This window comes from Ranitomeya variabilis, chromosome 3 (genome assembly GCF_051348905.1).
Source record: "Ranitomeya variabilis isolate aRanVar5 chromosome 3, aRanVar5.hap1, whole genome shotgun sequence".
Classification (NCBI taxonomy): Eukaryota; Metazoa; Chordata; class Amphibia; order Anura; family Dendrobatidae; genus Ranitomeya; species Ranitomeya variabilis.
The window spans coordinates 372983486-372997428 of NC_135234.1; the positions used below are offsets into that span (position 1 = coordinate 372983486).

General features: G+C 40.6%; 1 protein-coding gene across 4 annotated transcripts in view; it reads right to left on the reverse strand.

Annotated features, from left to right (window-relative positions):
* VAV1 (vav guanine nucleotide exchange factor 1) overlaps positions 1 to 13943 on the reverse strand; it is a 157587-nt gene that overhangs the window by 91044 nt on the left and 52600 nt on the right. For all 4 annotated transcript variants that reach the window (XM_077295973.1, XM_077295972.1, XM_077295971.1 and 1 more), the window contains 6 exons: positions 9727 to 9785; positions 9537 to 9602; positions 5516 to 5636; positions 4771 to 4863; positions 4576 to 4644; positions 1827 to 1930 (listed from right to left, as the gene is read on the reverse strand). In XM_077295973.1, coding sequence (XP_077152088.1) covers positions 1827 to 1930; positions 4576 to 4644; positions 4771 to 4863; positions 5516 to 5636; positions 9537 to 9602; positions 9727 to 9785 — 512 coding nt within the window. The remainder of the gene's footprint in view (positions 1 to 1826; positions 1931 to 4575; positions 4645 to 4770; positions 4864 to 5515; positions 5637 to 9536; positions 9603 to 9726; positions 9786 to 13943) is intronic.

The window sequence follows — 13943 nt, forward strand, 5'->3', positions numbered from 1 at the left end:
AGAGTGTAGAATGAGCTGGCTGGTCTCATTTCAAGTGACTAAACGGAGAAGAGCTGAAGACTGGCGAATGAATGGTGTGAGTGTCATCATTGAGATCCCCACTGATCGCCAGAATAAGTGACTTGTGTCTCTAATGCTGCATGGTAGGCCATTGGATGCAAGACTGGCACTCTGTTCTACATTTATGGTGTCGGAGGTACAAAACAGCAAAGCATAGCATTGCACTCAACTATTTTTGCAAACCCATAGATTTTGAATGAAACTGCAGGATGGGGTGCCAGGGAAGAGTGGAGAACACAAGTCTAGTATATGGGATAGATGATAATTTATGCAGACTGGTTTACTCCTTCAGGTAGCAGAGAACAGGTTGGACTTCATACTGTGTAATATATTCACGTTGTGAAAAGAAAAAAAAAATAAAGCATCTTTGAACTGTCCTTTACTGTTTTTTTTATTTTTTTTTATTTTGTTTGTTTACTGCTTGTTGCTTAGGATACCAGCCACCTCTGCTGTCTAGCATAAGGCCATGTTCACATGTTCAGTATTTGGTTAGTTTTTTACCTCAGTATTTGTAAGCCGGCTCGGACTGGCCCACAGGGTAACAGGGCAATCCCCCGGTGGGCCCCTATGCAGATCTGAGACCCAATCCCACTGTATGGGCAGTACTTGGCATAATTCACTTGATTCACTCTGTACAGAAAAAAGCAGCATCTCATCATTCCCTAACCACAGTACCCAGTTTATTATTATATAGAGCTATAGGTACATTTGTGATGGGGGTAGTGTAATATTTGTATGCAGGTGAAAAGTGGGGCCCCCAAAATCAAAGTTACTGGTGGGCCCTTGGCACCCCAGTCAGACACTGTTTGTAAGCTAAAACCAGGAGTGGGTGATAAATACAGAAGTGGTGACGTGTTTCTATTATACTTTTCCTCTGATTGTTGCTCTCCTGGTTTTGGCCTACAGATACTGAGGTAAAATACTGACCAAATACTGATGTGTGACTGTGCCCTAAGGCTTACAATCTCTTTTCTATAGAGCTTGTAAACACCACAATGAAGCTGGCCAGGATCACTGGAGCACACTGTTATCTTCCAATCCTGCCTCATACAGCAGCATTACAGAGACCAACCGACAGCACAATGTGAGCGCCGATAGGCAAATTTCTAGAAACTGCTACATTTCTCAGCAGTGTGAGTCCTGCCTACACAGGACATGATGCGTTTTTTTTCTACAGTCCGATGCTGTAGAAAAAGATGCAGATCAGCACTGCCCCCTAGTATAATATTGGTCTGAGTGCTATCCAATAAAACATCGGAGACCACTCATCCGAGTCATACCCTCCTGTGAGCGAGCCCTTATAGAAACTACGGCCCGGATTCACCATAGTTGCTTCTCCACGTTTCTGGAATAATTTGATCTATTTTTGTATTTGCTGCTTATTTCCTATGTGTTTTCTTGTTTTTTAAGTCTTATTTTTTATTTTTCCTCGACAACTTTGCTTATCCAAATGTTTTAGACAGGTTCAGCAATTGCAACTTTTAATAAATGAGCAATTTTTTTTGGCACATTTCACTCCAGTTTCCCCTGTGGAGTAGATATCAGTTTGCTGCATTTTTGCGCCTTTTCAAAGGATTTGCGGCTTCTGGTGCTTAAAAAAAAATATAAGTGACTTCAATAAATTGCACTTAAATTGCCTATATGACCTATAAAAAAAAGAAAAAGAAGGTCTCATGATATATAGTAAGTATCTGTTCATTAGTGTGTGGTTTATGAGTTATCCCCCTAACAAGAGTGCGTCCTCTTTATATTTATTTTTATCATACTTCTCCTTGTACTGAAGGAACACTTGATGCAAGTTCTGACTGGTCTTCAATGAAGTGAAGTTTTTCGTATCTAACAAAAAGTTTTGATGGAGTTTCCTCAGGTCCTAAAATAAAGTGGATATGGAGATAAGCAGAACATCCTGGATACCAAAAGCATGAAAATAACATGTAATAAAGCACGGTTGGAGGTTAACTCCAGTATTTGGGCCACTTTGAATCCTTCACACACACTTTTTACTTGTAAAATAAAATCCACCATGGACCGCAAGTGTTTTTCTGAACATTTTTGCAAGCATTTTTGGTGTTTTTTTGGTTAAATATGCATGAAGCCTCTAGGGTTTGCTCACACTGCCATATAGCATGGCCGAGTACTATCCAATGTTATACTATAGGGCAGTGCAGATGTGCGATTTTCTCATGCCGACTCGGTATGAGAAAAGAATCACAGCAAGCGGCGAGTGGCTCTGATATTCGGATCATGCACCCCCAAACAAGTCTATGAGTGCGTGTAAAACATTGGACTGCACTCGGATAACATCTGACTGCAGTCCGATTACCGCATACACAGAGAAAGAAGAAGATGGAGAAATTAAGTTCTCTATCTTCTCCGCACATGTGCTGCGATTTTCTCATGTGAGTGAATCGTATCACACTCATGCATAGCAACTTGTAGTCCAGTTCATTTTTTAAGCGTAAGTAACGGTGTGGCCTCCTTTCCTTTGAGTTGGATTTGACATTTAAAAAGCTCCCCACTAGCTATGTGTCCATGTTTGGGACCCGGTCCTGCTCAGCCCTTAGTCACACAGAACGTCACTATGGCACATGGTAAGGTTTAATATTAGAGGTTAGGACCATCCAAACTAGAGTAGACCATGACACTGGTGGGATGGCTTTTACGCTGTTTTTTTTTTTTTTTTTTTACCAAAAACTGTGTTTACTAAGTGCCCAATGTTATTTATATGCACTATTGCTTTTACTTATTCACTTTCAGCAGGGTATATGTTTATTCTGATTGTTTCTTGGGTTTTGCCTATTTTATGACCAGTGTGAACATCCTCCTAGTTTGCATTCATACCAACTTGTACGCCAGTTAATTTTTTTTCGGTGTAATTGTATAACGCTCAGATGACACTCGGATCAAACTCTGACAAAGTTTGAGCCGACTGTCATTAGCATAATTAGCCCTATTCTCTCATATGAGGGAATATAAGCCTGGGTGAGCGTACCCTTATTCTTATATCAAATTAGAGGACTGCATGTAAACAGCACCAAAGGCAATACTTTCTGCATTTAAAAAAAAAGAAAACGCCTTCACGCCTTCACCCCCCACACCAAAACACTACAAAACAAAATGCATTGTATATGATATGATTTTAAATTATATTTTAGACTTTAACATAATATCTGGCTAACAAAAAAGTATAATAATCTAAAAGCATGTTCCCACATAGCAGATACACTGCAAATTTATCCTACAGCTACGTGCAGAAAATCTGCAGCATGCTACAATAACCGCATTGGGGAAGAGCTGTTACCACATAGACCTCAATGTACAGTAAGTCACTAATGACTTTTCACTCCCATCTAACCTGTTTGTGATTTGGATGTGTTTTGTTTTATTGCCAAATAACAGCTGTAAAATTGTAGTGAAGCAGCAATAATTTATGTTGTGGCTCAGTGGTTAGCACTGCAGCCTTGCAGCGCTGGAGTCCTGGGTTCAAATCCCACCAAGGACAACATCTGCAAGGAGTTTGCATGTTCTCTCCGTCTTTGCGTGGGTTTCCTCCAACATTCCAAAGACATATATAAAAATAAAGATTATGTTGCACAATCCGTGTGGCAGTGCAGCGCCAGCCTTAAGGTCTACAGTACGGTCAGTCATTTTTTTTTCTGAGATGAGCGAATTAATTAGATGCAAATCAAATCTGTGAAAAATGTAAGGAAATTTACTGCAACTGGTGAATTCAAACAAGACGTAAGTAATTTTGTGCGAATCACGAAAAAAAATACATACTACCAATTTACTCAAATCAGAAGATTGCATGAGCCAGACTCACATTATCTCAGGTGTGGCCACTCAGATATTCCCATAATGCTTTACAGTTATCATATCATGTGCTCTAGCACAGCCAATCAGGAACGACTATCATAGCCTTTATACAAGCAGAGGCAGGGAATGCAGCAGCTGCTTTGTAGTAAATCTGAGTGGTGAGAGGACACAGATCACAGGATAGTGAGAGGACACAGCTCAGTAACAGCGATAAGCAGGCAGCGCTTTAAGCTTGACCATATACATTAGATGATTGTTGGCCAAACTCTCCCATATACAGGAGCACTCACTCAGCTGAGCGTCACTGTTTCCTCTATGAGCAAATGAGAAAGCCGCCAACTTACAAGGTGAATAATGCGATCGGCAGTCTAAAATCAAGCATGCGTGATCGACATCTCTCTGGACCATCAGTGGGCTGACGCCCCCATAAACATAAGACCCTCGACCAAACTTGATGATATCGTTGGGTCCCGCCGACATTTGTCTAATGTGTATGGAAGTCTTAAGAAACTGAATAAACATTACAGATAGTGTGTGTGACCAAACAGCAGTGAAAAACAGTTACCATCCGTTTACCCATCTCTAGATTCCTTATAATAGGTACACTTACTTTTGAATAACAATGCATATTATTTAGAGCTGATAACACAGGATCCAATATTCCTATCCATAAATACTATACTATATATATATAGTCACCTCTATATTGATGAATATATCACTAATTTTATCTCGGCGAAGGAAATTCTGCAAGGGCTTCATAAAATACTGAAAAAGAGAAACAATCCAATCAGCTTCACCGACATTCATCAATGGATCCTCAGAGATACAAGGTTCAGCTTTTATGCAGCAAATCTGGATCACCTTGTCCACTGCTGCTACATATATCAGTACCTGGCAGATGGATCCAAGCGTGTCTGTGTACTTTTCCTCTGTCTGGTACAACTCATGGAGGCAGCACCTTTTCATGTCATCGGAAGTCATTTTCTGTTTGTTATTTTAAGAGAAAAATAGATATACCTTTGTAGAACAGAATACAGTAAGGAAGATCAATGCAAGACCAGTCATATCTGAGGTTAAAACGGCTATATTTTGTAACTTTAGTTATATAGCCCCACGGAATACCACTCACCGGGCTTGTTTACACCTAGCGTTTTTGCATGCTTTTCTTTGTGCACAAACAATAACAGCATTTTAGTGTAACAACAGCAAAAGGAATGCAATTTCTAAAGTCTTATTCACACTGTAGATTTTTTTTCTTGCATTTTTTGACCTGTGATGCAACATATTAAGTATTTCAGCATTTTATGCCCATTGAGTTTAAATATAATATAATAGGATTAATATTAAAATGGCTTTACACAAAAAAAGCATTAAGAAATGCATCATAAAGTACATAAAAAATGCACCAAAAACACGCTCTGAGATTTCCTGGCCATAGGCTGCATTTTTTGTGCAGAAAAAGATGCTACATGTGAACATAACCTATCACTAGCTTGTTAGCTTATATTGTTGTTTTATTAGGTTACTTTTATATATTTCATTGCATACGTTTCTGCACAGAATAGCAGTCACCTAGCACCAGTCTTTGTCATGATTTATTGTGGCACATGCAGACACAACTAGCTCAATGTTTTACCCCATCTTTCAGCGGTGCCGGTTGCTCATCACCCTTCATGAGTACTTCATATATTTCATGGCCTTCCTCTTCATCCAGGTCAACACAATCATAAAGGTCTTCATCTTCTTCCCCAGTGTCACTATATTAAATTATACCATTTGGAAATTATACATTTATTGAAATAGTTTTTACAGTCTAAAATTTGCAGTTATTCTGTTATTATTTTTGAGGAAGAAAACATGAGACATTAAATCCAATAAGTAAATAATGCAGGCCTATTAAATAACCTACAGACACCATCATGTATCTAAATTGAAAACTGTCTTTCTTAGCCATAGCAATCAATAAGAGTTAAAGGGAATCTGTCATCAGAATCAACCCTCCTAAACCGTCTATATGGACATGTAGGTCATAGAAAGCTGAATAAAATGATATATTGATATCTGCGATCCAATGTCTTATTCCTGAGAAATCCATGTTTTTCCTAAATATAAATGAGCTGTGGGGTGGACACTGATCTGCACGAGAATCTGCCTCCAGAGCTTATATTGCATAAAAAGGGGAGTTACCAATGTGAGACAAATAACTAACACAGGAAAGCGGGTATAATCACACACAGAGTTCTGCAGTGAGATCAGGAGAGCAGAGCGCAGCCATTACATATCACACTGGTAACTCCCCTTTTATTTAATATAAGCTCTGGAGGCAGATTCTCATGCAAGTCAGTATCCGGCCCATAGATCTTAACAGCTCATTTACAAATAAGAAAATCATGGATTTCTCTGAAATAAAACATCAGATCGCGGATGATCAAGGTATCATTTTATTCAGTTTCTTATGACCTACATGCCCATATAGACTACTTAGGAGGGTTGGTCCTGCTGACAGATTACATTTAAAGATGTATTCACTTCTGTTCATTTATAGCATATCTATTAAACACCCTAGAGCCCCCTTCTATTTAGGGAATAATACCGTATTGCTCTCTGCTGTCAAGGAAAGGTGTTTGTATATTTGCGTCTCTCTCCATTGATTTTATTTCCAAAAAATTCTGAACAATTATGCTTTTCAATTTTCAGAATGAACATACAAAAAACTAAGATAGCAACCTAAATATGTCAGACAGATCAGAAGCTTTCCTCTAATTTTCCATATTTTTTTTTTAGTACTTGAACAGCAACATCAGTGAGTGATGAGGCAACAAGCTTCTCCTCTGACTCGGGTTTCTGTAAAAGTCAATATAGCTGGCAGGCTTCGGATATAATTGTATAAAAAAGAAAATGGGAATTGTAAAATATATATTAAGCACTTTTTTGATCTCTGCAGACTGTGTTGGGTGTATTCACCATAGCTAACATATTAGAGAACATCTACCAAAGAATACATCAGATGTGTAGCCCAGACGTATGCTGTAATGTATTCTATTATTTAAAAATATAATCGGAAAACATTTTAATAATGTGTGGTCTACATTGGATAAAATTTGCTACAATTGAAAATAAAACTTAGAAACATACATCGGTCAGGAGTATGCCAAGACAGCACAAGTTATTATGCCCCAGATATTTTGCACAAGCCTAATCTAGCAACTTGATAGCTTTTTGGGAACTATTCTTGTAATGTCCACTTATCTGGCCATACAGGTCAGAATTGAGGTCCCTAGTGTGGAAAGCTCTGGGCAATGAGATATCTCTATTGCCAACCAGTTAAAGTTAAAGATGACGCATTTCCTTTGTATTTTAGGACAAAATATATGTATTTTCATCTTTTATGTTTCAAAAACAAGCCTGGGCATTTTCTCTCCTGTCTGCCAGTCGCGTCAGACTATGGAGGAAATTTTTCCAGTCTCTGGGTCTTATCTACGACGACCCCGACCGTGTCTCTCTGGCTGAGTCTGGCTACGTCAGCTTCAGCAGTGAGACCGGCCAGCAGAGGAGTATTGCTCAGAGTACTGTAGGTGGTCTACGGGTACTAGGTGGAATGACCCTGCGCTCTGTAGTCAGTTCTGTCAGGGGCTTTCGGAGAGGCTAAAGGATTGCTTTATTAGAGCTCTGCTTCACTGGAGGTGGCTATGTCTCCATATATCTGTGTGGAACGCCATCTAAGTCAGAGACATAAAGAGAAGCCTCTATTTTCGGATGGGGGATCAGGGGTCAATGGAACCTGGGCTTGAGTCTACCAGGGAACCCATGCAGTTGGGGGAGATGAAAACACGCTGCCAAAACGCGCGTTGGGGATGTGGCACCATCGCTGATATAAAGGTAAATCATGTTTCATTACTCTGCAGCTTAGTATTGTACAATCTTGTATGGGCAACATGCTTGTGCTTCCCTTGTGTTGGTAATATATGCACTTTGCACTTAAGCATTTACTAGGTAGGATATGTTTATACTGGGACTGTGACATTGTGATCTGTTGCCCGTTTACTATGTAACATCCATTTTTTGCTGCTATTGTAACAAAGTCTCCTGTCAGGCTGTGGTGCCACAAATCTTGGCTCACCATCTGATTATTTTGGTTTCACCTGCTTTTTAATAGTCTTATGTAAAACTTTGTTATTTGAGTTAATAAAGTACCTTATAATTTTATAAGTTCTTGTGCGTCTTTTCTCTTATATGTTCTCCTTTTCTGAAATGCTGTTACTTCTACACCAGATGTAATGAGATATACACCTTCCAAAAAGTTCAACTTTTTTCTCATCAGTCCACAGAGAATTCTGCCAAAAGTCTTGGAAATCATTAAGATGTTTTCTGGCAAAATTGAGACGAGCCTTTATGTTCTTATTGCTCAGCAGTGGTTTTCGTCTTGGAACTCTGCCATGCAGCCCATTTTTGGTGGAGTCATGAACACTGACCTTTACTGAGGCAAGTGAGGCCTGCAGTCGGGCCCTGTAGGCTTGGATTTCTTTTTCCCTTAATAATTAAGACCTTTGTTTAAAAACTGCATTTTGTGATTCCTTGTGTTATCTTTGTCTAATATTTTCATTTGTTTGGTGATCTGACACATTTAAGTGTAACATGCCAAAGAATAGGAAATCATGAAGTGGACAACCACTTTTTCACACAGCTGTACAGATTGCAGATAGCTGAAGTGTGCATCAAGTAAAGGTTATATTGGCAGCACTATAGTATGGTGAAGAACTTGCTTGTGGGTGTTTGCGCAAGTTCAAGTGCCAAGTTCTTTATATACTTCTCTTCCATCAACCAGTTTCGTCCCCAGAGAGTGAATACGGCAGCACCTGGAGACTGTGGCAGACATTGCTGGAGAACATCCAGGTAGAGATGTGACATGCACGTGGTGTTCTCTCCTTTTTGCTGAAAGTAGTTAGTGGACTCCTGGTAGCATATGGAAGAATCTGTTCTGACAGCATTTAATTGCTGCTGTCGCTAAGTCCTCTTTTGGGAGGCCTGCTGTGGAATGACATATAGGAGCTCTAAACAAGCGCCATGGAGCTATGCGGTGAGACATGTATGCTTATTTATTTGGGGTGTTTTTTGGTGCACTGTAGTTTTACGGATGCCTGTCAAGTGTGATAGTAACTTCTTGCTGTGAGAGAGCTTTCAAAGGATGTGACATTGAGCTTCAGGAATGACTCTCAAGAAAAGAGACAACCAACAATTGTTTGGAGGCCAGGGCCACACAAGTGGAGAGTGTACTCTCACTGCCAATGGGATGAAGAACAAACCATGGAGAGTGGAAGCTCGCTTAGAGATACTCCCTAAGAAAACGATGACATTTGCTTACCCCATCTAAATCAGTTTAGGGGACGTGCCCTGGAGATGTGTATACAGCAGAGTGTGTTTAGCTGCCTCTAGAATGAAGATATATTTATTCACAAGTAACTACTTTATGGACATTTATGGGAAAACAATCCCATCACTTGCATTTTGCAGACATATTCATAGGTTTTAAGTCGATAAAATTACAGGGCAATGAGGAAAACAATGAAGGCACAATACTTATAAAAAGTGAATATTAAGAAATACATAGTTTGGTGTCTATTGTATTATTACTTCAGACCTGGCCTTTTCTAACTTACTCGATTTGATCAGAGAGACCACTGTAGATGTCATCATCTGCTTCATAATCCTCAGTAGGGAACGGCCTGAGAACAAACAGCACATGTCATCTGATTATTTCATAACGCATCAATATTACCTTTTTTTAAACATCTTTGTAAAAAAAAAAAAAAAATAACCCATAGCAGTATGCCAACATGCAGTACTTACGAAAGACCTTTACTTTGTGCAACCTGTGTCCATGATAACATAGACAATGTGTTGATAACCTAAAATAAAGTGAAAAGAAAGAAATGTTAACAATTTTATAATATAATTCTAAAAAAAATCTTTAACAGCTTCTTAAAGCAACATTTCTCTTTTCAATTTTTCTTTTGAATGTACAAATAGAAAATCTAAATTTTGATTGGTTGGTATTGTCAACTGTTCAGATTTTCTTGGCGCTACTTTTTGAGCATAAAGTAAATGGACAGTTTAGAGAGTGGACAATTTTATAGGGTTTGTATTGTGATGAAATGACCTATTGTTTGAGGCAAGTGTCAAATATATATATTTTTTCTCTTAACGTCAAAACGGGTTTGTGTTTTGTTCAGTGTGTCGCGTCCATTTTAGGTCCATGTATCAATTAAATTCAATCCTGGTTACAACTGTTTTTATTTTCTAGTATAAAAAAAAAGTCTTATCCTCTTCTAACCATTAGACAATAAAACATGGACAGCACATGGATGTGTTGTTTTTTTTTCCACAGGGCCACTGACTCGTATTGGCAAGTTCAATTCACGACATGGATCGAAGGGGAACATGTCTCTGATTTTCTTTATTACAGATAATCAGATTGATATAAAGAGGCCGTGATCTATCTGCAAAAATAACAGATTCCACATGTTAAAAAACAACCAACTAAGACAAGGAGAATAGGGGATGAATCAAATAATATTCCAGCAGATTGTGGATTGTTGGGGCCAACCAAACATAGACCTGTTCAAGAGCAAACAAAACAGGAGAATTCTAGATCCAAGAGAAAATCCCCACGCAGATGCTCTGCAGATCCCTTGAGATATCAACCTGGCCTATGCCTTTCCTGCATTGATGTTGATTTGTGCAGTGTTTAGGAAGATCAGGGAGGATCATTCTGATTGCTCCATTCTGGCCCAAGAGGCTATGGTTCTCATGGATAAGGATGATGTCCGTATTGGATCCATGGATCGGTATAGATGTTCCGGATCCCCTCAGTCAGGGTCAAGTATTCCATCCGCAGAAGTCAGGCCTTCATGTGATGGCCTGGAATTTGAGAGGGTATTTTTGATTCAGAAAGGTTTTTCCCCGAACATAGTCTCCACTCTGCTTAAAAGCAGAAAACCAGTAACAGCTAATATATTCGGCAGAACCTGGGCAAGGTTCTTGTCTAGTTTGAGGAAAACTTTAGAGGGAAAAAATACCAATTATTGCCATGTTAAAATTCCTCCAGAAAGGTGTGGAAATGGGCCTATCTAAGGCTACGTTCACATTTGCGGTCGGCGCCGCAGCGTCGGGCGCCGCAGCGTCGCCGCATGCGTCATGCGCCCCTATATTTAACATGGGGGCGCATGGACATGTGTCGCACTTGCGTTTTGCGCCGCATGCGTCCCTGCGGCGCACGCGTCCGGACGCATTGGACGCAGCAAGTTGCATTTTTGCTGCGTCCAAAATCAATCAAAAAAAGGACGCATGCGGCGCAAAACGCAGCGTTGTGCATGCGTTTTGCTGCGTTTTTGTTTGCGTTGTGCGTTGCGGCGCCGACGCTGCGGCGCACAACGCAAATGTGAACGTAGCCTAATAGCACTCTTAATGTGCAGGTGTCAGCCCTAAGGGCCTTATACAACTATAATCTGAAGGCTAATAGATGGATTCTAAGATTTCTCAAGGCTTGTGACTAGTGTTGAGCATTCCGATACCGCAAGTATCGGGTATCGGCCGATACTTGCGGGTATCGGAATTCCGATACCGAGATCCGATACTTTTGTGGTATCGGGAATCGGTATCGGGATTAATATCAATGTGTAAAAGAAAGAATTAAAATAAAAAATAGGGATATACTCACCTCTCCAGCGGCCCCTGGACTTTACCGCTGTAACCGGGAGCCGTTGTACCTAAAAATGCGCGCTTGAAGGGCCTTAGATGACGTCACGGCGCTCTGATTGGTCCGTAGCGGTCGCGTGACCGCTACGCGACCAATCACAAAGCAGTGACGTCACCTAAGGTCTTTCAAGCGCTTGAAAGACCTTAGGTGACGTCACTGCTTTGTGATTGGTCGCGTAGCGGTCACGCGACCGCTACGCGACCAATCAGAAGCTGTGGACGTCTTCTAAGCTATTTCAAGCGCTTGAAAGACCTTAGGTGACGTCACTGCTTTGTGATTGGTCGCGTAGCGGTCACGCGACCGCTACGCGACCAATCAGAAGCTGCGGACGTCTTCTAAGGTATTTCAAGCGCTTGAAAGACCTTAGGTGACGTCACTGCTTTGTGATTGGTCGCGTAGCGGTCACGCGACCGCTACGGACCAATCAGAGCGCCGTGACATCATCTAAGGCCCTTCAAGCGCGCATTCTTAGGTACAACGGCTCCCGGTTACGGCGGTAAAGTCCAGGCTGCGTCGGAGAGGTGAGTATATCCCTATTTTTTATTTTAATTCTTTCTTTTACACATTGATATGGATCCCAGGGCCTGAAGGAGAGTTTCCTCTCCTTCAGACCCTGGGAACCATACAGGATACCGTCCGATACTTGGTGTCCCATTGACTTGTATTGGTATCGGGTATCGGTATCGGATTAGATCTGATACTTTGCCGGTATCGGCCGATACTTTCCGATACCGATACTTTCAAGTATCGGACGGTATCGCTCAACACTACTTGTTACAGATCCAGGCCGGTACCTGGCCCAAGAATACCTCCCTGGGATTTAAATATGGTCCTAGAGGCATTAACTAAAGACCTCTTTGAACCACTATAAGAATTGCCAGTCAAGATTCTCATCCAAAAAACTGTGATATCAGTGGCACTAACTTCAGCCCGTAGAGTCAGTGACATACAGGTATTGTCAATTAACCATCCGCTGACGCAGATTTCTGAGGATAGGATTGTCTTAACACCAGACCAAGGCTATCTCCCGAAAGTGGCCACAAAATTCCATAGGAGTCAGGAAGTTGTTCTCCCCTCTCTTTTTAATAAACCAAAAATGCAGAGGAGCGGAGAATTCACACCCTAGATCAGTGTTCCCCAACTCCGGTCCTCAATAGCCACCAAAAGGTCAGGTTTTCAGGATTTCCTTAGTATTGCACAGGTGACTGAATTCTTGCCTGTCCAGGTGATGCAATTATCACCTGTGTAATACTAAGGAAATATTGAAAACATAACCCACACAAGTTATCATACACCTCTACACTTCTAGAGGAATTCATCTAGTGGTATGGTGAGCATTTTTAACCCTCAGGCGATTCACAAAATTGTATAAATATTGGGCTGAGTCACCGGAAAATTACAATTTTTTCCACTAAAATGTTGTTTTGGACCCAAGTTTTTAATTTTCAAAAGGGATAAGTGGAGATAATGAATGGTACAGTTTGTTTTGCAATTTCTCCTGAGTATGCTAAAACCTTATATATGGCCGAAAACTGCTTTTGAGGCACAGGGCAAAAGCTGAAAAAGGAAGGATTGCCATTTTGAATTCAGATTTTGCTGGAATGGGTGCCATGACCCATTGGAAGAACCATTGAAGTGCCAGAACAACAGAACCCCCATAAGTGACCCCATTTTACTAACTACACCTCACAATGAATTCATCTAATGGTGCAGTGATCAAATTGACACCACAGGTGTGTCACAGAATTTTATACCATTGGGCAGTGAAGAAAAAATAATTATATTTTCACAGCAAAAATTTAGCATTAGCCCCAGATTTTACATTTTCACACAGACAAATGGGTAAAATTGGCACCAAAATTTATCACACAATTTCTGCTGAACATGTCAATTTCCCATATGTGGCTGTTTAGTACTGCTTAGCCACACAGTGAGACTCGAGATCGAAGGAGCACTATTTGACTCTTGGAGAACAAATTATGGTAGCATAGTTTGCGGACTCCATATACTGAGCCCTTAAGTGCCACAAGAGCAGAATCTCCCCTCAAGTGACCCCATTTTGGAAATTATACCCCTCTGGGAATTTATCTACAACTGTAGTGATGATTTTGACTCAATGGGTGTTTCCCAGAAACAAGAAGCAATGGATGTTGCTGGGTGAAAATTGCAAATCTGTCATTGTAGTACCCAGTGCATTGTAGTACCCAGAACATTGTAGTGCCCAGCTCATGCTACTGGAGATATGGATGCCATCAATTCAGTGAGCTTTCATTGATATGTAGGGAGGTGGCGGAGACCCTCATTTGCC